The sequence below is a fragment of the Piliocolobus tephrosceles genome, chromosome 6, assembly GCF_002776525.5.
Source record: "Piliocolobus tephrosceles isolate RC106 chromosome 6, ASM277652v3, whole genome shotgun sequence".
In the NCBI taxonomy this organism is placed as follows: domain Eukaryota; kingdom Metazoa; phylum Chordata; class Mammalia; order Primates; family Cercopithecidae; genus Piliocolobus; species Piliocolobus tephrosceles.
In genome coordinates, this window is record NC_045439.1 from 88,319,461 (window position 1) to 88,346,637 (window position 27,177).

The 27,177-nt window shown below is 48.4% G+C and overlaps 1 protein-coding gene across 2 annotated transcripts in view; it reads right to left on the reverse strand.

Annotated features, from left to right (window-relative positions):
- The window catches only part of ACSBG1 (acyl-CoA synthetase bubblegum family member 1), a 65,891-nt gene that overhangs the window by 31,203 nt on the left and 7,511 nt on the right, over positions 1-27,177 (reverse strand). For both annotated transcript variants that reach the window (XM_023196555.1, XM_023196556.2), the window contains exon 2: positions 8,133-8,233. In XM_023196555.1, the coding sequence (XP_023052323.1) occupies positions 8,133-8,233 (101 nt within the window). The remainder of the gene's footprint in view (positions 1-8,132; positions 8,234-27,177) is intronic.

Sequence of the window (27,177 nt, forward strand, 5' to 3'; positions counted from 1 at the left end):
AGAGGAGATCCTGATGGGAAAGGGGCTGCCCCTGCCCTCAGTGAGGCCCCCATCATCTCTTGCTTACTGCTTACTGACCCCCTGCCATATGCTATGTCATTCTTTGACCATCACCACTGTCACCTCCCAAAAGAGTTGAGTGGCAGAGCTGGCATCCAAACCCCCACGGTTCCATACCTAAGTCTGCTCTGTTCCCATGGGGGTGCTGCCTCTCATGGTGAATTTCAAGGAAGACCCCGGCACCACATCTCCCATTTCCTCTGGGAAAGGACTATCATGTCTCCCGCCAAGTCCTGTGCCAGGCTCAGGCTGGGTGATCTTGGGCAGCCATGACCTCCAGCCACCGGCCTTTTCCCACCTTCCTGAGGCTCCCAGAGTGACCTTGCTAAACCCAGGTCTGACCTGCTCAAAAGGCCCCAACAGCTCTCATTGGCCACAGGAAGATGTAGATACCATGGCTTCTAAGGCAGGCCCTCCCCAAGGGGCTCGCTTACCTTTCCCAGCCTCAACACACACCTTTCCTTAGAGCCAACCTGAACTGCTCCCAGTTCCCTTTGGTTCCCCGCCTCTGTGTCTTTGCCTGTGCTGTGACTCTGCCTGCAGTGCCCTTCCCTCCATCACACGTCCATACTTTACCACCCTTCAAGGACTATGTGTTGCCTCCTCACTAAAGGCTTCCATCCTTGAGCCTAATGAAGGATGGGGTCATGGTCGGGGATGCCTCTTCCACCAGCCTGGAGCTCTGGAAGTCAGGTTCCCTCCCCTCTGAGTCCTGGCTACCAGCAGCAACGTGGCCCCGAGCAGAGGCCAGGGCCCTCTTCTTTGGGAAGAACGAGCTGACCTCTGCCCAACCCTAGTCCCAGGAGGGCTGGAGACCCAGTGACTGTGTCTAGAGGACCCAGGCCTTCATCTCTCCCCCACCTCACCCTTGCCCCCCGGGGTGGCCAATGAGGAGGCAGGACACGTGTTTAAGCACAGAGACAGGCTCCCAGAGCAGGTATCTCCTCAAGAGGGACACACCAGCTTGCTATCCCATCCTGCACCCCTGAGAGACCTAGGTAGGGCCTGCCCTGCTCAGTGTCCTTCTGACCTGGGCCCACCACAGTTCAGTGGCCTCAGCCTTGGGTGCCAGCTGCCAAGCTCACTCCCGCCCTTGAGAGCTGAAAGAAGGGAAGACAGATGCATCTCCTCCCCTGGGGTGCGCAATCCTCCCCCATCTTCTCACGTCCATGTGTTCCCACCGGTGGGCTCTGCTCATACTGTGTCCTCTGCCAATATCCCTCTCTATAGAAGAAGGAGAAGTCTCTGGACAATGACTTAGAAGGGCTGCTGGGCCTGAGTTTTAGCTACTGGCAAGGTGTGCCAAACGTAGGGCAGAACAGTCAGAAAGGGTTGCCCACAGCTGTTGAGCCTTAGACACTGGCCCTGCGACCCTGACCACATGCATGAGGCTGGAGCTGCAAGCCCTGGCCAGAGGCACATAAGGTTGCCTGCAGGAGCACTGCTCAGTGGGAGTGCTCCTGGTAGGTGGTGACAGACAATTAGAGCCTCTCTGTTGCAGAGTTTGGAAGCGACTTGCAGAGATCAGGATAGCCAAGCTGAGATAATCGGGTGGTGGAAGTCACAGCATAGTGAGTGGAGTGCACAGAAGCAGGTGGTGGCAGCAAGGCAGGGAGGAGCTGAATTGCAACAATGCTGGTTGTCACCTGAGCAGGGAGCCAGGAAGGTCCACTCCTCCCATTCCCTGCTACCTCTTTCTTTTTTCTTTTATTTTCTTTCCCATTATTATTATTATTATTATTATTATTATTATTATTATTATTATTTTGAGACAGAGTCTTGCTCTGTCGCCAGGTTGGAGTGTCGTGGCACAATCTTGGTTCACTGCAACCCCTGCCTCCCAGGTTTAAGCGATTCCCCTGCTTCAGCCTCCCGAGTAGCTGGGACTACAGGCGCACACTACTATGCCCAGCTAATTTTTTGTATTTTAGTAGAGACACCATGTTGGCCAGGCTGGTCTTGATCTCCTGACCTCGTGATCTGCCCACCTCGGCCTCCCAAAGTGGTGGGATTACAGGCATGAGCCACCACTCCCGACCTCCTCCTAGCCTCTTTCTAAGCTTCTTTTCTTCCTTGCCTTTCCTCACAATAACCCACATCTCTTGAAGCCATCTGAACTCATCTCCTAACCTCCCTCTCTCCCTGGGTTTCTCCTAAAAGGAAAGAACCTGAAGCAACAAAGATCTAATCAGGCAAATAGACAACACCCACTGTCTGGAAGGTGCAGTGCAGTAGAGAACATGAACTGGTACAACTTTCTTGGGGACAACTGGCAATATATATCCAAAGGTTTAAAACAGAAACATCCTTGCACTTAGCAATCATACTTTCCGGAAGTTACTCAAGGGAAGCAATCATAGACGTGTACAGCGAGAATGTGGAGATGGATATCTGCACAGCTTCGTGTCTATTAGCAAAGCCATTGGAAACAACCCAAATGTCCAACAGGGGACTGGTCTCCTATTCGGTTCATTATGGTAGAGCCATACCATGGATTCCTATGCAGTCATTAAAATAAAGTACTAAAATAATATTTAATGACATGTGGAAATGTTCACAGTATAACATCAAGTGAAAGAGGACCAAAAAATGTGCATACAGAAATGCATAGACCACACTGAAAAGAACTGTATTAACGTATTATTATTAAAAGGCTTAGCACATTGTGGGTATTCAAACATCTCTCTCTCCCCTTTGTACCTAGACTCTGAGCTTCTGATGCACGCACTGACCTTGCAATAAGTGTTTGCTGAAAGAATAAATCAAATTAAGCATGTGATGCTTCTAGCTGCATCAGGAATATAGGCAGAGACCTCAGCCAGATGGGTCATCTTGGGAAGTTGGGGCAGGGAGTTCCCACACGCAGCATATCAGAGGTAGATGGTCCTTTTACAGATGAGAAAACTGAGTCCCAGAGTGGGCAGGGATGGCCAAGGTCATGGCAGAGTTAGGGGCAGAGTTGGGACTAGGCCTCAGTTGGTCCCGGCAGCTGCCTTGTGTCAGTAGCTGGCAGGCTGTTCAGTGAATGGAAGCTTGGGAGTCCAAAGTCTACTCTCCCCTGGATGGTGCCGGGGTGGAGAGTGTGCCCCAGTCCCCTGACTCTGCCATATGCTGGGCAGCTCAGAACCAAGCATGAGGGAGGGATATGAGTGGGCCCAGGTCTGCTGTGGCACCTCTCAGCCTGCCTCTCTGAAGGTGGTTTCCTGTGGGTAGGAGGGACTTAGGAAATCAGGATGATTGCCAGTCCTTAACGTAGTGCCCCATCAACAGGGGTGCAACCATCAGCTCTGTCCCAAACTAAGATCATTGCTGCAATATCAGCCAAGAATGGGGCAGGACACAATCAAGGTCTCTGTTGCCCAGCAAGGCATCCAGATCCCAGCAGGAGCTGACTCCAAAAGGCAACCAATGACTAGATCCAGAGCACAGTGGAGACCCCAGAAAGCTTACAGCATGCTGCCAAGGCAGCACCACCAGCACACTGCCCGCCCACCAAGTGCCAAGTCAGCTGAGAGCCGGGGGTGGGCTTTCCCAGGCAAGGCTGGTACTCTCTGCCACCTCCCTCTCCCTCTCCCCCTTCCTCCCTCTGCCACTTGTCTTGGCCTGACCCTGGCTTGTATCTTATCCATCCACCCTTTATGCTGGGGGCCTCTGGGCAGGCAGGGAGCTGTGTTCTCTGGGGTTCTGGAATCAAAGCGTCTAAAGAGCAAAGGCAGTCACTCAATTAGCCGGGAAGGAGAACAACACAACAGCAGAGAGCAGGAGGCTGAGGCTGTTTTCTGTGGTCTATGGGAAAGGCTGCAGGAAAGTAGCTAATTGTGCAGATGGAGGAATAACTGGTCCTGAGGAAGAGGTGGATCTCAGACCTAGGACAGATCTCTCTCTGAGAATGGTCCTGCAGGGCACCGGCCGCAAAGGCCTTCCTCCAAAGGCCAGGCAGAGACCAGCCCCAGGAGGGGCCCTCTCTCCAACACGGGACCCTGAGCTGAGGGCCAGCCCAATGCAAGACACTCTTGGGGATACAGAAGAGGAAGAGGCCACATTGGCCCCAGGACATGAAGAGAGAGATGAGGACAAGACCTATCACAGAAGGGTCTGTCAGCGGTTCGGTAGTTCCTCTGTGCCCGAGGGGAGAGGGTCCCTGCAGCTGCCACTCCTGGCCTTCTCGACGGGGACTCAAGAGCTCTGAGTTCTGGCCACCACAGCAGAGTAACCCTGGGCAGACCCCTGGTCTCCCTGGGCCTCAGTTTCCCCATCTGAATTACAATTGAGGTGGACAAGATATTCTCTATACGCTCCTCCGTGGTCATTGTTTTAGCTTTTTAATCCTGCCTCTAGGATTCCACTTGTCCAGGCCTGGACCACCAGGGTAAGGGACCCAAGATGGGCTTTACCTACCCCTGTAAAGGTGAGCACGCTCAGGAGATGTGCAGGAGACCTCAGGCTGGGTTTCCATCCACTGGAGAGAAGCCAGGTCTGAGCAAGAAATCGGGCATCCCAGCCAGAAGCCCTGGGCTGACCTGCCCCAGACCTGTTCCACATGGCAGGGTCCCAGGAGGGGACACCCAGGCAGTGTCTGAGGCTGTCCAGGCAGGGGCTGGGTGGGTGCCTTGACCCCTGTGGAAAATGTTTCTCTAAGGACCCCCAGAGATTCCACTCGTTTTGGCTGGCAGGGCCAGGATTACCTGTTTCCATATCACGGAGAAGGAATCACCGGCACTCATTTCCTCTGACCCTTGGAAAGCCTTTCCTGCCGGCCCTCACTCCCACCCCCATCAGAGGCTGCTGGGACAGGTAGGTTCTCCGCCTTCCGCTATCCCAACGGCCTCCTCCTGCTACCCGGCCTCAAACTGTGAGCTTCTTGAGGACAAAAGTTGCATCGGGCTTCTTTCTGGCTCCCTAGCTCATAGCTTCAGCCTGAACCACCACCCCTTGCAATGTTTGAGAAGGGTTGGAGTGACAAACCGAGGGAGGCCCAGCAAATCCCTTGACCCACAAAGGGCTTCACTGGACTGGAGACAAGTGGGGCTGAGCACCTAGCTTCCCAATCTCAAAATCTCCTTAGTGGGTGTGGGAGTTTCCTAGGGAGAAAGCGAGTGGGGAGCTAGCCCTGGCCAGCACCTCCAGCAGTTTCATCCCCAGCAGCTGCTCACCCCGGGTGCCCTTCCCTCTCTTTGGTCTTGATGCTGCCCTTCTCCAGCTGGGCTTCATGCTTAATATAGAGAGGCCAGCAAGTAAAAAGTAATGTGTCTCCAGGGCCCAGCACAAGGCTGCCTTTGTGTGAAGGTCAGATTCCAGTGTCTCTGTGGCCAGACTTTGTGCAGCTGCTCCCTGGGAGTACAGCCATCAGGGCAGCTCAGAGCTCAGCCTAGGGACCAGAGCTCAGGACTTCAAACTTTTTGGGAGCTCAAAGAGATCTGGGAGCCTCCGAGGGCTCCAGAGTGAACCCTGATTCCTGTGTACAAGACTCCAAGAGCTCCCCAGAGGAGCTGCCAGGGTCTGCAGTTAGATGGAAGGGAGGCAGGGGCTGGCCAGACCTGGGAGGGCCAGACCTGGAAGACCAGACTGTGTGATGCCATCTAGGTCCCAAAGAGGCAGTGTGGCCAGTTAAGAGTTCCGCCTCTTACCGGTTGTATGACTCTGAGAAAATCACTAACCCTCTCTGAGCTCCATTCCCTCTACCAAATGGGAATGATACATATGCTTTCCCTGCTGCTGATATGAAGATAAAATGAAAGAATACAAGAAAGTCTCTTAGCACAGGACTTGGCTCTTCTTATTCAGGGCACAACTGTGTGGGGAAGGAGGAGGACTTTCAGTTCTCCTAATCCCACGAATCCCTCCTCCCCAGCAGTCTTTGATAGGGATAGTTGCCTTTTCTCAATCTTATCAAAAGTGCTTTGTGAAAGGGCAGCTCCAAGACCCCTCCCAATCTGTGCCAGCCCCAATCCCCCTTCTTGCACAGAGACTAGAGCCCAGGGCTCCCAAGCTTCTGGGGAGTCAATGAGAAAGAGTCCAAGCTCCGCTCCAGGCCTGGCACGCGGTGGACACTCCATCCATGAGAAACTGGAACTCATCCACACTCTAGCGCAAAGGCTCCTCCTCCACCCCCAAGGACACCAGGGCTGCAGGAGAGAGTGCTGGGCAGAGCATGGCCCCCGAGCCAGGTCTGTGGGAGCCCATGACGCCTGCTCAGCACTGCCCTGAGAAGCACCTGGGATCCCTCGGTGGCCTCCGCTCTGGGTGCCTGCTGACAACCACGGTTCCTCCTTAGCCCCTCCCAAACCTCCCCTTTCTCCTTGTCACCAGCCCTGGAAGCTAAACTCCCAAAGGGAGAGCACTCAGTCTAGACCTCTAGGCCTAGAGGGAGCTTGCGGTTCTGAGGACTGCTGGAGGTCCTTCTAATGCAGGAGGCCCACTTTGCCCCCACAGCTCCCAGAGAGCAGCCCTCCTTCCTCAGCCTGTCCTTGCCCTTTACAGAGGACCTGTCTGCCCTCAGACTGGGGGTTCTTTGAGGGCAGGAAAGAAGATTGTCCATCTCAGTCTCCCTCACAGCCCAGCACACAGGATGGAGGATCCTGGGGCATGTGTACCTTGGCCGTCCCTGTCAGCTTCCCAAATTCCTGATACACTAGATCGTGATGGCCTCGTCACTTCCCCTGCAGTTGCCCACCCAGGCCCTGCCTCGTCATGAAACTCGGGGCCCTCTCCCTGCCCCGCCTCTGGCCTCTGGCTGCTCAGATGCCTCTACTCCAGCACTGTCTGAAGGCACGCTCTCTGGGACTCCCTCCCCTGCTTGTTTAAAACCTGCCCATGCTGCGTGCCTGCTGCTGCAAGGCTGCCAGACGACAGCCATTCAGATGAAGGCATTGAGGCCCACAGGGCTGGGGATTACATGTTTCTCCCTGGGGATGCCAGATGCTTTTCTGGGACTCCAAGGGACACGGAGCCTCCCCCACACTGGCTCTCTTCCTGCCCGTTGAATTGCAGGAATGCCAGTGCCTTCACTCATGCTCAGGACTTGCTGAGCTCCAGGGTTTTTCTGTGGCCCAGGCCCCTGGTGCCAACACCTGCTCTTTGAGCACCCCAGAGAAGGGATTATAAAGTCTGGGGTGTCTGAGCCTAAGCGAGCTGGTGGGACCTGCTCCACATGGCTCAGCAAGTCAGCGAGATGCCTTGGAATCCTGGGAGGATGAGCGTGGGAGGCTCCCTGAACCCCAGCTGGCCCTGTTCCTGGCCTCTCTCCGGTGTCTTTCAAACTATTCTCAGAAACCAGTTGATCCTCTTCTTGGCCCAGTCCCTTCTCCTTTATCTCTGAGGCTAGGGTGGGGGGCATGAGAGGAAACACCCACCCCCACAGTTCCCTGCCAAAGTCCCCCAAGACACTCGGCCTGGGAGAGGGGCAGCTGACCTGGCGGCGTTGACCCTCTGCGCTGGGTACCTATTGTTTTCTTTTTGTTTTTAAATTTCTGTGTTGTTACAATGTTGTTGTGTAGCCAATAAAAGTGCACAAAAGCTGTATTATTGTTATCATTTTGATGACTCCTCAGAGTCAGAGTAAATAACTCTGCCTTCCTTAAGGCACAATTATTTGATGGTGAAGATCAAGAAAATAATATGTAATGTTTCAAGCCTCCAAAGCAAATCTTTCTAGTCTACACCTGTCTGCCTGCCCCTTGCCCCAGTTAACAAGGCCAAAACTCCCAAGGCATTGCTTATCTGGGCTTTCTCCTGTCCCTCAGCAACCCTGTGCTAGAGTTCCAAGTTCCCAAGGCCTGGCCCCAGATGATATCCTACCCGTCTCTATCTCTGGCCTCTCTTCTTCCCAACTTCCTTGAAGAAGAAATCTCCCCCCCCCCCCCCCCCATTCCTTTCCATCACGCCCGGCCCCGATGGTGGCCATAAAGGAAGGGGCTTGGTGGAGTCCCTGGGAGCGTGGAGACCAGCAAGATCCCCAGCTGCCCCTTCCCGCGGTTCTGTGTGGTGGTCCCCCACACCACCCACCCCTCCAACATACCCAGCACAGTGCAGTTTCCCGCCCTGCCCCACCCGGCAAACCCCAGCTGGCTTACCTGGAGCATCCCACTGGGCATTATTCACCTTCTCTGGCACTGAGAGCTTGAGAGCATGGTTCAGGGACTCTTTGGAGAGTGGCTGCCTGTCAGTCAGTGAGCTGGGGTGGTGAGGGGACCAGGAAAAACATTCATTAGAACGTGGGGGACTGGCCTGGGCTCAGGGACTCTGGCCTGGCACACATCTCAGCACACCCAGGGGGACACTGGCACCTCTGTCTCCCACAAATGCTGGGGCCATCCACAGAGGAGACCCCGGTGGGTCAGGGGACAAGACCTCAGTGGTTGTAGGGGTAACCCTGCCGCCACCCAGCCTCCGTGTAGGCTCTGAGGGCTCGGGAGAAAGGGAATTCAAGGCCTTCTGTGCTCTACTTCCTGGTGTGACCCTGGGCAAGTTCATGCCTCTCTCGGGGTCTCAGCGCCCCCATCTGGTTGAGGAAGGGGCTGAGGTCTGCACTGGGGGATTCTGAACACCACTCCTGGAGAGGGCAGACTTTTGGGGTGGGGCTGCCCCCACCTGTCACTCCCTGCAGCCACCAGTCCCCACCCATGCCCAGAAACTCTGAGTGGGGCTGCATGTGCTCATAGTGCTCTCAGGGGTCCCTATTCCGGCCCCCAGTGAGGGCCTCCCCTCTTCCATGTGCCTGTGGGTGCACCCCATGTCTGTTCACTCCATGAAGAAGACAGGCACAGGTCCAGGGAGACCTGAGGCCCAGGGATTTGTACCTTCACCCCTGACCCAGATCCCCTTTGCCTCCCAGGCTCAGTGACCCTGGCTAAAGGGTCTACCGTTCTGGCCAGCCCGAGTTTCATGGGTTTCTGGGCTTTCATTATCATTTCAGCCTGACTGCCCTTCAGCATCATTTTTCCTCAGGGTTCACCTGGCCAGACCTCAATCTCCTAGATGGCTGAGCAGATGGATTTCAATACACACTTCAGAACTGCAGCAGGATTATACAACTCCAGAGACACATTTCACAGTCAACAAATATGTAAACAGAATCCACGGGAGTTGTGCAGCATGCAACCTGTGCAGCTGGTCATGGAGTCCCTGAGGGAAGGACCCTGGCTCCAGGGAGTTCTGTCTGTCAGTCAGTCAGGGTGGGGCTAGCCCCGTACCTGCCCAGTTCCCAGGAAGCCGGGCCAATTACCTGCTTCTCACATTCAGCCTTACTCCTTGTCGGCACTGCAGGTTCCGAACAAAACTAAGTTTGTGAACACACCCGGGCCCACCTGGCAGCAGTCTGTTTAAAAACCTGAGATAGGTTTTAAAGTGAAAGATATCAGAAGGTTAGGAAGGGAGGGGAATGGGGAGAAGGGGGATGATTGGGGAACCGAGGTGGCGCCACTCTTGGGATATTTGTGAGCAAGGCCTGGGCCACAGGGCTGGAGCAGCCCTTCCATTGCTATGGTGACCCGCTCCAGGGAGTTTGTGGAAAAACTGAAGAGATGGCAACGCGTGCTTCCGGGGCGAGGTCTCCTGTGCCGGGCAGACAGAGGCGCCTGAATGCTGCAGAACTCGTCCTCCTGACTTTGGATCCTTGGTTACAGCTCTCTGGGATAGCCAGATAGAAGCTACCTCGACTTTGGGCTGCAATGTTACCAAACGGCCCCTGAGCTCTGGGTTCAGGCAAACCAGGGACACGTACACTGCTAGGCTCAGGGGCCCACACTGTGATCATCTGCGGAAGACTGGGAACTTGGTTGATGTCCCTGCCCCATCTCGGCCTGTGTCCTCAGAAGACGGTGGACAGCACCCCAGGTTAGAGTTAGCAGCTCTAATTAGTCCCTGAGATCACCAGCTGGGCAGCCACCTCCACATTAGCCAGCCAGGAGGCTGTCCTTGGCTGTAATGTCCCACCATCTGAACTGCTTCCTCACAAACAAACCTGTTTTTAAATCCTCCTAATCAAAAGGTACGGACAGCACTTCTCTCCCCATAGAAAATTAGTGTAAACTGGTTCTGGTTTTAAATAGCTACACAAAGACTAAATGAAAAGACAGCCACCGAAAGAAGTCAAGGGTCAAGCGGACTTATCGTGATTAGAACCTTCTGTTTATAGGGAGGTTGAGGCTGTTGGCAGCACCTTCTTGCTGCGGGTGGGTGCCTTTTCCTGGAGGGCCAGCACCCAGTGCGGTGTCAAATTTCTTGTTGCTCAGACACTGATCTTGTCTAGCAGCCATGGTCAATGAGAGGGTGGACCCTGGCCCTCTGCCAGTATCAGTTTAACAAGAACATCTTGCTTATCCCTGTGGCTGCTCCAAGGCACTGATTCAACTCTCTATGCCCTATGCTTACAGAATTTGGGGCACATGATTAAGAGAATGTCAAAAACTAATTTTCCAAATGAATTAAGCCTGATCTTTTCCTTAATGGGGGCCTTGAGAGGTAGTCCCTTTGAGAAGATGTCATCCAAAATAGAATATGCTAAACCTCCAGTAACTTTCTGTTCACTCAGGGTTATAACCAGCAACAGGCTTTCCTGACCTGACTTGCCACACAGAAACAAGTGAAACTGCTCAGGCCATCTGCCTCTCCTCATCGTGACTGCTGTCTCACCTTCGTTGTTGTTAGTAATGGTAGTCTTTCAGTTTTTATTTTGTATGTAAGTATTTATTTATATTTTGCAGACAGGGTCTTGCTCTGTTGCCCAGGCTGGAGTGCAGGGGCACAGTCACCACTCACTGCAACCTCAAACTCCTAGGCTCAAGCAGTGCTCTCATCTCAGCTTCCTGAGTAGCTGGGACTACAGGCCTGCACCACCAAACCTGGCTAATTTTTGTATTTTTTGTAGAGACAGGGTCTTGCTATGTTGCCAAGGCTGGTCTCCAACTCCTGGGCTCAAGCAATGCTCCCGCCTTGGCCTCCTAAAGTACTGGGATTACAGGCGCGAGCCACCATGCTCGGCCATTTTTTAGTTTTTCATCCTCTCCCCTGTGACTAGCAGTCACTTCTTGCTACTTTGTGTGCTGGCTTCTAGCAATTCATCTCACTCCTACATTGCCATTTCTTTTTGTAGCAGAATAGAAAACAGCCAAGCTCGTTAGAACTGTAGGTTATATCGGGGGACATGTTCCACAATGGAACCTATCACGTTGTCCTCGAAGAAAAGAAGCTGAGGTTTGGGGATCCGCCCCTACTCTATCTTGACTCCTCAAAAACATTTTGGGCCCTACTCCTAATTCTTGCTGCTATTCCAGGAAGGACAGGTGGCCATAAATGATTCTACAGGTGAGTTGATATTACTGTCATCATGATCATCATAAGCATGCTGAAGGTGATTAACATATTATTCTTGTCATTCTGGAAAATTATGCTCCTTCTGGAAGGCAGTACTCCAGAGGTTGGCAGAAGTCACCTAACATGATTGAATGACAATAATGGTGGGAGAATGGCCTGAGGAGGCTGACTGGCTTCTGTTTGCATTTTGAATTCCCAGGAGGAAGAAGAGCCTACAAGGTTGGCCCTCTTTCACCCAGATGAGAACAAGGATTCATCTCTGACCTCAGCTCACATAAGCACACTTTAAGCTCATTGCCTTGCTCTCCTTTCACAGAAAACAAAAACACTTTATCAGCACCTACCCAGCAGCATGGGAACAAGAAAACAAAGGGCATGTTTGACCAAATATGATGTAAGATGTGTGTGTGGGGGGCAGAGGAGCCTGGGAGCGTCTGCACTGTGCCTTTCTCTTAACCATCTCTTGGTGGATTGGTGTCTCCTTACTCCTACCTTCCAGTGCAGCTGATGGGAACCATTTGCACACAGAGCCTCCCAAGCCTCCTTCAGCTCCTCTTCCAGGAAGCCCTCCGAGATTTCCCCAACACCCTCTCACCACTATGGACCTTGGACACTCAGGTTTGGGTTTCAAGAGTCACACATGGCTTGAGAGCTGGGGCCACATCTGATTCAGCTCTGTCCTCTGGCCATGAGTGCTCACTGTTGGAGCTCAACACATATTGGTTGGACCTAAACCTTCTCAAGTTGTCGCTATGTGTCAGACACATAAATTGAGGAGGACCCTCATTTCCCATCTGAACACTTCATGGATGAGGATCCGTTTCCTATTTATTTCTGTTGCCCTTTCTTCTCGCTTAGCCTTCAGCAGCCAGGCCACTGTTGTGTATGAAGTAGGTGCTCAATGAATGCTTTCTTGAAACAGGATAGCATCAAAGTTCACCAGTCTGTCTGCCTACTTGGGCACAACTCACTTTACTAGCTGTGTGGCCAAGTCACGGATCCTCTCTGGCGCTCGGTTTTCTGCCCATATCCTGTGGCTATTGCAAGAAGGTGATATATGAGAAGTGCTTAGTACGTAGTCAGCTCTCATCATTATTACTCACGAGCTTTCATGGATCTTTGGGGGTGCAAGAAGAAAAAGATAACTTGGCACGATTGAGAGGGTGACCGACAGAATGAAAAAACCCTAAACCCAAGTCTGGGGGTCCAGATTCTGTGCCAACTACTTTCCCTGGGAGACTGGCTGGGGGCCAGGAGGCGGGGGAAGGTGGGCTCCTTGTTCCTTACACAGTCCTCATAATGGAGCTGGCAGACCTGAACAGGAACGCCTCTGGCATGGTGCCTGGGGGGTGGCTGCAATCTGTGAGCTCGCCCAGGAGAGAGCCAGAACCTCAGAGAACGTGTCACGGAGTCCCCCCGGGAGAGCCACAGCAGCCCCAGAGAGGCCCAGCTCCACCGGACCGCCCTGCAACAGAGATACAGCATGAGTCACCGCTGGCAGCCTGGCTGGGCGAGGGGACAGCTGCCCTCTTTCCTGGCCATGACTCATCTGCTCCTGGGGTGGGACACCTGGCTGTAATTTACAGCCCGGCCTCGTAAGCCCACACCTTCAGATTCAAAGGAGAACACCTTGTAGCAGGTGGCTGCCTTGGGGATGTGGTCTCCATTCCCCATGGCCAACTAATGAACAAATAGCTAAAATCTCCAGGACTCCTGCTTTGCAGAGACTTCTGGCTACCATTCACCAGCCTTCCTGTCACTTCTGGTAGTTCTCACCTCTCTCTGCTCGGTGAGCAAAGCAGAACTGACTCCCCAATGGCTGGAGAATGTTCTTCATGGAAGGTGTTGCCTAACTAGTTCCCCATATCCTAACAACCCCAAACAAGGAGAAGAACAACGCCTCCTCCAAACCCCATAGTGCTAGTCACACAGGCCTGTGAACAGCCTGGTGCTCCCAATAGCAACAATATAGTCTGCAATGGCGATTCACGCTGGCTTCCCCATCACCCTGCATGGCGGACTCTGCGTCCCCTGCTTCTCTTTAGTCTGCATGGACTGCCTCACCTCAAAGATCGAGCCTCTGGCAGCTCTTTCCTAATTGCCAATTCCCAGCCTGAGGACCCCCATAGAGGACTCACGGTAGAGGGTGTGCCCGGGGATCTGGCTGCCCCAGGGTGCTCACCTTCCTCCTTCTTGCACCTGGCAGGCACAGGGCTCAGCATCCCTTCTGCTCCCTCAGCTAAGGCATGCTGAGTATGGGAGCCAGCGGCTGTGGGTGCCCCAGGTTCCGGGTGATGAGGCAGTGGGGTTGGGCATGAGTGGGGACCCGCCCCAGCCTGCCCTAGGGCTGCAGTCTAGGTGTGGCCCCAGATACCTCTGACCTACATGGCACGGGACCCAGCTGCCCACCTGTGTGGCTCTTACATAAGAAGGGTGGGCAGCAGGAGAAGGGCCTGCCATTGCAGGCAAGAGACACAGTTTTTTGGTGGTCATCCTTGGCAGAACCTTGGGAGACATGGCTCCTGCCACTGGGTCCCCCAGGGCTGGGCTAGAAGTGCGTCTTTTTGTTTGGTTTGGTTCTTTACTTTTCTTTACTAAGCACATGTACTATGCTGAGCGCCTTGGGTTGGCTTCTCCCATTCTCTCCATGGCCCTGCAATGTAGGTTTCATTAATAGTCACATTTTCCAAAAGAGGTGATAGAACACTAGACTTGCTCAGTGTTGCCCAGGCAGCAAAAGGCAGAACTAGCATTGTGAACAGGGGTCTCCATGGCCCGCTCTGAAGCCAAGATGCTATGTACACAAGGTTTACCCAGTATGTGCATGTCATAAAACTCAGCTAACCACCCCAGCTCCCCCATTCCCTCTAGAGAGCCCCTATTCCATGGTTACAAATATCCCTGCACCTTGCCCTGTGCCTTCTAATACCCCCTCCACCCTCCACCTCCTCCTTCACTACAGGGACTAGCCAGTCTGTGGCAGCAGCCAGCCCCCACCAGCATCTTCCTGCTTCCTGGAGTTTCCTGGGTGCTGTCCCTGGTGATCTGCCCACCTCTCAGCCCCCTTTCTCCCTTATGGAGCTCACACACTCCCTTATCTTTAATTATTACCTGCAAGCTATAACTCCCAAATTCCAAACTGCCTCTGGCATGAGTGGGGGTTAGGTGAGGTGAAAAAATGGAGGCAGCCCTAGTCAGTGTTAGGGGGAAATTTTAAGCCCTAGTTATTATTATTATTATTATTATTATTTGAGACAAAGTCTCACTCGGTTGCCCAGGCTGGAGTGCAGTGACTCAATCTTGGCTTCTATCAGACTCCATCTCCCAGGTTTAAATGATTCTCCTGCCTCAGCCTCCTGAGTAGCTGGGATTACAGGTGTGCACCACCTCACTTGGCTAATTTTTGTATTTTTAGTAGAGATGGGATTTTGGCCATGTTGGCTAGACTGGTCTGGAACTCCTGACCTCAAGAGATCTGCCCACCTCGGCCTGCCAAAGTTCTGGGATTACAGGCGTGAGTCACCACACCCAGCCTCAGCCCTAATTTTAAGGCCAAGGAGCAGGGCACAGAGGCAGCAATTGGGACGGGGTTGTTCAAGGTCCTCCACCTGGTCAGATGGCAAACGACTGTCATATTGCTACCCTAAACTGGTAGGTCAATGCCAGCACTCTAACTTCAAGAGAATTCTACCCTTCACCAAATTTCAATTCCATCTCAGCAATTCTTGCCTGTTGCCACTTCAAGACACCCTGACAGTTTGACTCAAGTACTGGTCCTGAGCCTCTGATGCATTAGGAACCCTTTTGAGAAGTTACTGGGGGCCCTCCCATAGACCCCCATCAAGGCACTTTGTACCCCAATGCTCTCTTGCTGTTTTATGTTCTCACAGGACTTTGGAAGCCCACACTATATTAACAACCCCAATCCTACTGAATCCCAGGAAGGAATTCAGACCTCTCCTTTGTCCTGAAGAGCTAAAGATGAACTTGTTTCTCTTCTCCCCCTCCCTCTCTTCTGGTGAGGGCTGAACTATGATGTTAATGAATGGAGTTGTCACTGATACTTGACGTTGGTAGAGAATGACAACAGAAATGTCCTCAAATGTCCTTCAAGGCTAGCTCCGGAATCACAGTGTCCAAATTGATGAGGTTTGAAAATCTCAACAGTGGCCGGGCTTGGTGGCTCATGCTTATAATCCCAGCATTTTGGGAGGCCGAGGCAGGCAGATCACCTGAGGTCAAGAGTTTGAGACCAGCCTGGCCAACATGGTGAAACCCCGTCTTTACTAAAAATACAAAATTAGCTGGGCGTGGTGGTGCATGCCTGTAATCCCTGCTACTTGGGAGGCTGAGGCATGAGAATTGCTTGAACCTGGGAGGCAGAGGTTCCAGTGAGCCGAGATTGTGCCATTGCACTCCAACCTGGGCAAAAAGAGCGAAACTCGAAAGAAAGACAGAAAGATAGAAAGAAATAAAGAAAAAAGGAAGGAAACCTCAACAGTTATTACGCCAGCACATGGCTCATTCCAAGGTTAGGAAGGCTTGGGAAATGTGTTATCTACCCTTTTCATCTCCTTACAAAACCCAGTAGCTGACCTGCTGTGGTAGAGCCGCCTATGACACTCTTCAGACCTCACCTCCTCTGGGAGGGACCTCAGCCCTCATGCTTCTTCCTGGAGCTGCCCTGGCTGATCTCCTCCCAAGGCACTTAGCATTTAGAAACTGGATATTGTTTTTTTAAAAAACATAATGGCCTGTCATGAAATAAAAATATTAATTAAGCCCTTATTCCCAAAGTTGGAATTGATTTCTCCCTGCCCCAGTGACTGACAGTTCCCTGAGGATCCTCCCTCCTTCTATGAGTATTGATTTAGCACCTCCTCTGTGCCAGAAGTTGCATGGGACGAAGGGCTAAAGTGACAAAAATGGACATGGTTCCTGCTTCGAAGATTTAGATGATGGGATCGATTAACAAAGATGCATTCTTTGCAGGGTTGCTGGGCCCAGGCTTGGGGAGGGGGTATAATGATGTTAAAGGAAGAAAGCTGGCAAGGAGTAAAGGTCTGATTATTTCATGGGAGACAGTGTGAGAGGCTAGTGCGGAGGAGAGGAGTCAAGGCCAAGGTGATAGACGTGGGCTGTGGACCATCCCCAGTCTTGGTTTTCCAGCTCACATAGGTGGGGTTTTGGGCTGAGCAGAGATCTTCTAGGGATGTATAATCTTTCAGAAAGGTTGAGGGCAGGGGTGGTTTAAGATATATCCCCTTGAATCCACCAGAAAGAATATATTTGGAGCAGATACCCTGGAGTCCTTGACTGACTGAAGCCCCCAGCAGAAGACCCCAATGGAAGTGTGTTTGCTGAGAGGCCTCAGTCCCCAAGGCTCATCTCAGCTCCACCTTGGCTCCTGCCTGGGTGGGTGGGGCCGCCCAGCCAGCTCACTTCTTACCCAATTGGCAGTGCTCATAGTGTCCAACTCTGTCATGCCAAATCCCACAGCCTGCTGTATACAAATAAATGTGTCAGACATCAAGTTCCACTCCAGAGCCCTAAAGGAGTTGGTAAGCAGCCTGGCTGTACCCAAGACAAAGTTCTCTGGGCACCAGAACATCAGAACATCTGGCTTCTAGCCCAGGCTCTGTTTCAGTTTTGTGACCTTGGGCAAGTCCCTGGTTCTTTCCGGGACTCTGCTTCCTCAGATGTCACAGATAAAGGGCCTTGTCATTTTCTATCTGTGACTGGTCATCTAGGGCTCTAGGCTGGAATCCTGCTGCATCAGGTAGAGACAAGGCTGCAAAGTTGGGTATTGCCAGGCCCCCACGCCCAAGGGGGCAGAAGAAAACCAGACAGGAATAATCACAGTACTAGCTAGTAACTAACACATACCCAGCACTGCGTGTCAGGCAATGTTTCATGCAGCTTACACATGCAATCTTTGTAACAGCCCAATGAGGTACTATCACCACCCTCACTTTACAGATGAAGAAACTGAGATACAGAAAAATTATGGAAATTGCCAAGGTCCTTTGGTTAGCAGAGTCAGAATATAAACTTGGGCAAGTGGGTTCCAGAGTTTATGCTCCTAACAAGCCAGCCATACCCAATAGTCTCAGGCCTATTGGGTGACTGGGGTGGAGCAAGATAGGGACAAAGAATGGGAAGGTGTAGAGAGTGAAGGGTGAGGCACTTCAGGGTCCTCTAAACCCCTGCATCCAACCATTCATCATCAGACCCTATTGGAAAATGTTTATATAAACAATGTGCATATATTAAATCATAATCCAGGTGTTTTCATATGTTGTATTGATGACAGACACAGAGAATGGCCAGTTGGTGGTTTTGGTCACCACAAGAAGGGCAGTGTGATGCTCAAAGCTGACATAATTCCAGCCCAAAGCAAAGGCTACTAGAAAATCACCATCTCCCCATTGCTTGTCATTTTTATTTGAAGTACCACAAGTGTGACTTTAGGTACTCCTCTCCTAGGAGGGCCTTAGTTAACTCATCTGTAAAATGGGGGAAGGGTGGATGGGACGGCCTATAAGTCCCAGCTCTCATGATAGGTGATTCTCTATCTTTCTTCCAGGGAGATGAGAAGAAGAAAGAACCCTGCCTATTCCTCAGACTCCAGAGGAACTTTATGGGGGTGGCAGTGAGGGTAGGGGTGAAGCTGGGGTGAGGCTTCCGCCAGCGGGGGCATTGTGCTCTGCAGTGGGCTGGTTCTGGCTCACAGACTTGCTCCCTGCCATGGAGGAGCCCAGGGTTTAAAGAGGAAGATAAAGAAACACATCCACAGCCTGTACAAGTAAGAGGCAGCTCTCAACGTGGCAGGCAAAGGGGTCAGGCAGTGGGGACACAGAGCAGAAGGAGCCTGGCCTTTTAGGGGAATATTATTTCACTTTTTAAAAAGTGAGAACTAACATTTGCTGAGCACTTAGTATGTGCCAGGCACTGTTCCAATTGCTTTACACAAATTAATTCATTTGATTATCTCTATCAAGTGGGTACTGAATTATAATCCCTATTTTATGGGGAAATGGAAGCATAGAGATATGAAGTAACTTGCTAAAGGTTATACAGTTAGTAATGGGGATGGTTGAGTTTCTAATTGAGGCAATCTAACTTCAGATTGCATCTCCTTTTTTTTTTTGAGATGGAGTATCGCTCTGTTGCCTAGGCTGGAGTGCAGTGGCGCGATCTCGGCTCACTGCAACCTCCGCCTCCCAGGTTTAAGCAATTCTCCTGCCTCAGCCTCCAGAATAGCTGGGATCACAGGTGCCCACCATCATGCCTGGCTAATTTTTGTATTTTTAGTAGAGGTGGGGTTTCACCACGTTGGCCAGGCTGGTCTCGAACTCCTGACCTCAGGTGATCTGCCCACCTCGGCCTCCCAAAGTGCTGGGATTACAGGCATGAGCCACTGCACCGAGCCGTATCTTCTTAACCACTACCATATGCACTGCCTAAATTTAGGTGAAGCTCTATGAGGTCCTTGGCACCTCTCCATACAGCTCAGCAACACAGGATTTCCTAGGAAGCAATTGACTGGAATTGCTTAGCAGAGTGGCTAAGATGCTTGGTTATTGTGCATGTATTTTTACTTGGTTATTGTGCATGGTGGTGCGTACCTGTGATCCCAGCTACTTGGGAGGCTGAGGAAGGAGAATCGCTTGAACCTGGGAGGGGAGGTTGCAGTGAGCCGAGATTGTGCCACTACATTCCAGCCTGGTTGACAGAGTAAGGCTTTGTCTCAAAAAAAAAAAAAAAAAAAAAAAGTGAACTTGAAGACAAAATAGTAGAAATTATTCAATCCAAAGGGTAGAGAGAAAAAACTATTTTTAACTTGAACAGCACAAAACATTGTTGAATGAAATTAGGGAAGACCTAAATAAATGGAAAGACGTCTCATGATCAAGAGACTTAATATTGTTAAGATGGTAATGCTCTCCAAATTTATCCACAGGTCAACACAATTCTTATCAAAATCCTAGCTGGCTTCTTTGCAGAAATTGACAAGCTAGTCCTAAAATTTGTATAAAAATTCAAGAGACCTGACGGGGCACCATGGCTAATACCTGTAATCCAGCACTTTGGGAAGCTGAGGCGGGTGGATCACGAGGTCAGGAGATTGAGACCATTCCTGGCTAACACGGTGAAACCCTGTCTCTACTAAAAATACAAAAAATTAGTCGGGCGTGGTGGCGGGGGCCTATAGTCCCAGCTACTCAGAAGGCTGAGGCAGGAGAATGGTGTGAACCCAGAAGGCGGAGCATGCAGTGAGCTGAGATCACGCCACTGCACTCCAGAATCTGGGCAACAGAGTGAGACTCTGTCTCAAAAAAGAAACAAAAGATTCAAGAGACCTAAAATAGTCAAAACATTCTTGAAAAAGAACAAAGTTGAAGGATTTGCACTTCCTGATTTGAAAACATATTGAAAACTTACAGTAATTAAGACAATAAGGTACTGGCATAAGGACAGACATATAGGTGAATGAAATAGAATTAAGAATTCAGAAATCAATTCACATTTACAGTGAACAGATTTTCAAGAAGGCTACCAAGGCAATCCAATGGGAAAATAATTATCTTTTCAACAAATAATGCTGGGACACCTGCCAAAAATAAATAAATAAAGTTGGATTCTTTCCTCATACCACAAACAAAATTAACTTAGATGTAGCAAAGATGTAAAAGTAAATGCTAGAACTGTAAAAATATTAAAAGAAAATATTAATAAATCTTTATGACTTTGTGTTAGGCGAGCTTTTTTAGATAAGGTAAAAAAGCGCACAAACAAAACAAATAAATTGGACTTAATCAAAATTAAAACCTGATGTGCTTCAAAGGACATCATCAAGAAAGTGAAGTTAACCCACTGAATGGGAGAAAACATTTGCAAATCATACATGTGATAAAGAAATTGTATCTAGAATATATAAAGAACTCATACAAATCAATAAGAAGACAAATAATCCAATTAAAACTGAGCAAAGGATTTGAATAGACATTTCTCCAAAGAAGATATGCAAATGTACAACAAGCACATTAAAAGATGCCTGACATCGTCAGCCACCGGGAAATGCAAATCAAAATCACAGTTAGATAGCACTTCATACCTGGTAGGATGGCTATGAATAAGAAGATAATAACAGTGTTGGCAAGGATATGGAGAAATTAGAACCCTCCTATGCTGCTGGTGGGAATGCAGATACTTTGGAATACCATCTGACAGTTCCTCGAAAGATTATGCATAGAGTTACCATATGATCCAGCAATTCCACTCCTTTGTATATACCCAAGAGAAATGAAAACAGATGTTCACACAAAAACTTGTACATAGCCGAGCGCAGTGGCTCATGCCTGTTATCCCAGCACTTTGGGAGGCCGAGACGGGTGGATCACAAAGTCAGGAGATCGAGACCATCCTGACTAACACGGTGAAACCCCGTATCTACTAAAAATACAAAAAATTAGTGGGGCGTGGTGGCGGGCGCCTGTCGTCCCAGCTACTGGGGAGGCTGAGGCAGGAGAATGGCGTGAACCCGGGAGGCAGAGCTTGCAGTGAGCTGAGATCGCGCCACTGCACTCCAGCCTGGGCGACAGAGTGAGACTCCGTCTCAAAAAAAAAAACAAAAAACAAAACCAAAAAAACTTGTATATAAATGTTCACAGCAGCACTTTTCTTAATAGCCTAAACATTAAAACAACCCTGAAGGGGGCCTGCCCCTCCACACCTGTGAGTGTTTCTCCTCAGGAGGGATAAGAGACTGAGAAAAGAAATAAGACACAGAGACAAAGTATAGAGAAATAACAGTGGGCCCAGGGGACCGGTACACTCAGCATGCAAGGACCTGCACCAGCACCGGTCTCTGAGTTCCCTCAGTATTTATTGATTACTATTTTCACTATCTCGGCAAGGGGAGTGTGGCAGAATGGGGTGAACAGGATGACAGTGGGGAGAAGATCAGCAGGAAAACATGTGAGTAACAGAATCTGCATCATAAATAGTCATAAATAAGTTCGAGGGAAGGTACTGTGCCCAGATGTGCACGTAGGCTAGACTTATGTTTCTCTTTACCCAAACATCTCAGTGTAGCAAAGAGTAACAGAGCAGTATTGCTGCCAGCATATCTTGCCTCCAGCCACTCAGTGGTTTTCTCCTATCTCAGAATAGAACAACAGTCGGCTTTACACGAGACATTCCATTCCCAGGGATGTGCGGGAAGCAGAGGCCTTCCTCTTATCTCAACCGCAAGAGGTCTTCCTCTTCTACTATCTCCTCAGCACAGACCCTTTACGTGTATCGGACTGGGGGATGGTTAGGTCTTTCCCTTCCCACGAGGCCCTATCTCAGGCTGTCTCAATGGGGGGAAGCCCTGGACAATACCCAGGCTTTCTTGGGCAGAGGTGCCTGCAGTTTTCCGCAGTGGATCGTGTCCCTGGTTAATAAAGAATGGAGAATGGCGATGACTTTTGCCAAGCATACTGTCTGCAAACATATTGTTAACAAGTCACATCGTGTACAGCCCTAAATCCCTTAAACCTTGATTCAATACGGCACGTGTTTCTGTGAGCACAGGGCAAAAATGGAGTTTCTTATGTCTACCTTTTCTACAGACACAGTAACAATCTGATATCTCTTTCTTTTCCCCACACAACCCAAATGTCCATCAACTGAGGAATGGGCAAACAAAATGTGGTATGTCCACATAATAGAATATTACTTGGTCATATAAAGAATGAAGTACTGATACATGCTACGACATGGATGAATCTTGAAAACATTATGTTAAGAGAAAGAAGTCAGTCACAGTAGATCATATATTGTATTAGTCCACTTAAATGAAATGTCCAGAATAAGTAAATCTGTAGAGACAAGCTGTAGCAGATTTGTGGTTTCTTAGAGCTGAGGGGATTGAGGAGAAACAAGAAGTAACTACTAATGGGTATAGGGTTCCTTTTTTAAGATAATGAAAATATTCTAAAATTGGTTGTTAGGCTGGATGTGGTGGCTCACGCCTGTAATTCCGGCACTTCGGGAGGTTGAAGTGGGAGAATCACTTGAGGGCAGGAGTTCAAGACCAGTCTGGGAAACATAGTGAAACTTTGTCTCTACAAATCATAAAAAAAATTAGCCAGACATGGTGGCAGGTGCCTGTGGTCACAGTTACTTGGGAGGCTGAGGCAGGAAGATCACTTGAGCCCAGGCAGTGAGCCAGGTTTATGCCACTGCACTCTAGCCTGGGTGACCCAGCGAGATCCTGTCTCAAAATAATAATCTAAAAAAGATAATATTTTAAAGGCAACCAAAGCAGAGGTGAGGTGGGATGGAGTGGGGAGGACACATTACATAAAAGGAAACTGATAGAAATGATAACTGACTTTTCATAAGAAACAATGAAGACCAAAAGGTATTGTAACAGTATTTTAAAGTGCTAAAATAAGTAAATGATCAAGCCAGAATTCTTTTCCAGTAAATATATCCTCGAAAAATAAGGTGAAAAAATGACATTTTTATTTAAATAGAAGATGGGAGGATTTGTCACCAGGAAGCTGCTGAGGTTGCTTGAAATCTTACCTGCAAATTATTTAACACTTGTCCCAACAATAGGTAGAATCTCATTTCCCTCTCTTAGAATCTGGGCTGGCCTTATCACTGGCTTCTAACTAACACAACGCATGGGAAGTAACCGATATGACTTCTAAGGCTAAGTCATAAAAAGCAATGCAGTTGCCACCTGACTCTCTCAGGGCACATGCTTTTTGGATCCCTGACCCACCATGTCAGAAGTCTGGCTACCTTGAACGAGTGATGTTGGAGTGATGTTGGAGTGATGCTACATGAACTTGCATGTGAAGAAACCACACAGAAATAGAGGCGCTGAACAATGAGAGCACATGAACATAGGGAGGGGAGCAATATGCACTGGGGCCTATTGGGGGTGGGGTGGGGGGAGAAACAACATCAGGAAAAATAGCTAATGCATGCTGGGCTTAATACCTAGGTTTTAAGTATTGGTTTGATAGGTAGAGCAAACCACCACGGCACACATTTACCTAGGTAACAAACCTGCACATCTGCACATGTACCACAGAACCAAAAATTAAAATAAATTAAAAAAAAAAATAGAGACACTGAAGGGCCCAGCTATTCCAAATCCTAGTTTAATGAGTCTTCCTATTTCAGGCACCAGATGTCATAAAGAAGACTTTGACCTGTCTCTAGCCTCAGCCACCAGCTGCCATGTCACAGACACTCAAAGAGCTTATGGAGAGGCCCATTGGTAAAAGAACTAAGGTCTCTGGCTAACAGCCAGTGTGGTAAGTTGAAAATGTCCCTCAAAAGTTATCCACATAGTGTTACCATGTGACCCAGCAAATTGAAAGCTGTTAAAATTAACTTAAATGGCAAAAACTTGGAAGAGATTTGAAGATGTAATTAAACGAAGGATCTTGAGACTGAAAGATTACCTCGTATTATCCAGTTGGGCTCTAAATTCAATCACATGTATTCTTGCAAGTAGGAGCAGAGAGAGATTTGACATGCACAGAAGAAAAACAATGTGACCACAGAGGCAGAGATGGGAGTGATGCAACTACAAGAGAAGAGTGGAATGCTGGAGCACCAGGAGCTGGAAGAGGCAGGGAACAGATTCTGCCATAGAGCCTCTGGAGGAAAAGCAGTCCTCCTGACACCTTGACTTTAGCCCACTAAAACCAATTTTGAACTTCTGTCTTCCAGAACTGGGAAAGAATAAATATCTGTTGTCTTAAGCCACCAAGTTTGTGGTAATTGTTATAGTGCAGTGGGAAACTCACACATCCGGTGAGAAACAGGTTTGTCAACAACTTCATGAGTGAGGTTGAAAGCAGGTCTTACCACTCCAGATGGCTGTCACCCTGGCTGACATCTGGACTGAAACATCATGAGAGACCCTGAGCCAGAACCACTTAGCTAAGTTGCTCCTTTTTAAAAAAAAAAAAAAAAGAGAGCGAGAAAAAAGAAATGTATTCAGGCTGAAGGGACTTGGCCCTAATGGAAACATGAATCTATAGAAAGGAATGGATATCACTGTAAGTGCTAAACATATTGGGAATAAAATAAGAATCTCCACTCTTACTATCTCTACTCAACATTACATTTGGAGATCCTAAAAGATGCAATAAGGCAAGAATTAAAAGGGAAAATGACTGGAAAGGAAGAAGTAAAACTTTTTATTAACAGATACCAAAATTTTGAACATAAAAGTCTTAGGGGAATCTACAAAAAAAAGTGTTGGAATTAATAAATAAATTTAGTATGGTTGCAGGATATACAGTCAATATTAAAAAATCAGTTATATTTATACTAACAGCAACTGACTAGGAAATTAAATTTAAAATACAGTTTTGGCTAGGCACGGTGGCACACACCTGTAATCCCAGCACTTTGGGAGGCCAAGGCAGGTGGATCACCTGAGGTCAGGAGTTTGAGACCAACCTGGCCAACATGGTGAAACCCCATCTCTACTAAAATTACAAAACATTAGCCTGGCATGTTGGTGGGCACCTGTAACTTCAGCTGCTTGGGAGGCTGAGGCATGAGAATTGCTTGAACCTGGGAGGCAGAGGTTGCAGTGAGCCAAGATCATGCCATTGCACTACAACCTGGGCAACAAGAGTGAAACTCTGTCTCAAAAAATAAATAAATAAATAAAAATAAATTTAAAAATAAAATAAATTAGTTTTCACAGCAACAAAAACATAAAATTTCTAGAAATGTTTAAGAAAAAATGTGCAAGATATCTACACTGAGAGGTATAAAACATGGTTGAGACAAATCAAAGACCTAAATTAATGGAAATGCATACTATGTTCATGGATTCACCCAATTTGAAATATAGAGTCAATTTATTCCCAGTCAAATTTCAAACAGTCTTTTTTTAGTAAACTGACAAGATGATTCTACATTTTACATAGAAGTACAAAGGATCTAGTATATTAGGAATCTATTATTATATAACAAATATCCCAAAATGTAGTGGCTTAAGAAAAACAAACAGTATCTCACAATTTCTATGGGTTAGGAATCTAGGCATGGGCTAGCTCTGGCTCAAAGTGTCTCACAGGGTTACTGTCAAACTGTCAACCAGGGCTGCAGTCTTCATATGAAGGCTCAGTGGATGAGAATAAGCTTCCAAAAGCAGACTCATGTGATTGTTGGCAGGATTCAGTTCTTTGCAGGTTGTTGTCAATTCCTCCCTGAATGTTGGCCAGAGGTCTCCCTCAGGTCCTTACCACATAAGTCTGCCTTAGAGTGAGCAAGAAAGAAAATGAAAGAGAGCAATCAAAATGAAAGGCACAGTATTTTTGTAGTCTAATCTCTGAAGTGAAATCCCATCACTTTTTGTAATTATACACTTTTAGTTCTTTTAAAATGTACAATTAAATTGTTATTGACTACAGGGTTATTTTTATGGTCATAATAAAAATTACATAGAAATAAAAAAAAGAAATCCCACCACTTTTGCCATATTCTATATTAGAAATGAATCACTAGATCCAGCCCATGTTCTAGGGTAGATGATTACACAAGAATTCAAAAGGCAAGAATATCAGAGGGCAAGAATCATTGAGCAATATCTTAGAGGCTGCATACTGCACCTAGCATAGATAAAACAATCTTGTAGGGGGAAACAATTCACGAAGTGAGAGGACCAACACTACCTGATTTCAAGATTTAGTATAAGACTGTAGTAGTGGGCCAGGTACAGTGGCTCTGGCCTGTTCATCCCAGCACTTTGGAAGGCCAAGGTGGGAAGATTACTTCAGGCCAGGAGTTCAAGGCCAGCGTGGGCAATGTAGCAAGACCCCATCTCTAAAAAAAAAAAAAAAAAAAAAAAAAAAAACTTTTAAAAAGCTATAGAATGAAGACATTATGGTATTATACAGAGAAATAATTGCTAAATGGAAGAAAATCTGTGAATAGATTTGTGTCAGAAATAGGCTGACACAAATGCGGTAAATTTCAGATAAAGGAGCCAAGCAATTTAATGTGGGAAATAGTAGAACACATAGAAAAAAAAAAAAAAAATATATATATATATACATATCATATATATGTATATATGACCTTGAAATAGCAAAGATTTCTTAGAGAGGGCACAATAGCACTAACCATAGTTAAAAAAAAAATTTGCTCATCAAAAGACACACCATTGGCCAGGGGTGGTGGCTCACACCTGTAATCCCAGCACTTTGGGAGGTCGAGGTGGGTGGATCACTTGAGGTCAGGAGTTCAAGACCAGACTGGGCAACATGGTGAAACCTGGTCTCTACTAAAAATATAAAACTTAGCTGGGCATGGTGCCACATGCCTGTAGTCCCAGCTGCTCAAAGGCTGAGGCACGAGAATTGCTTGAACCCAGGAGGCGGAGGCTGCAGTGAGCCGATATCATACCACTGCACTCCAGCCTGGACAACAGAGCGAGACCCTGTCTCAGAAAAAATAAAAAAAGACACACAATTAAGAAAATGAAGATAAGCCACAAACTGGGAAAAAATATTTGTGATACATGTATCTGATAAAATATAACCAGAATATATAAAGAATGCCTACAAAACAATAATAAAAGGATTAAGGACTCAATTACAAAATGAGCTACAGATTTGAAAAGATAATTTACAAAAGAAGACATGGAAATAACCAATAAGCACATGAAAATATGCTCAATATCGCTGACCATCAGGGAAATTTAAGTTAAAACCACAGCAAGATGTCACGATCCACCCACCAGAATGAAATTAAAAAGAGTAACAATAC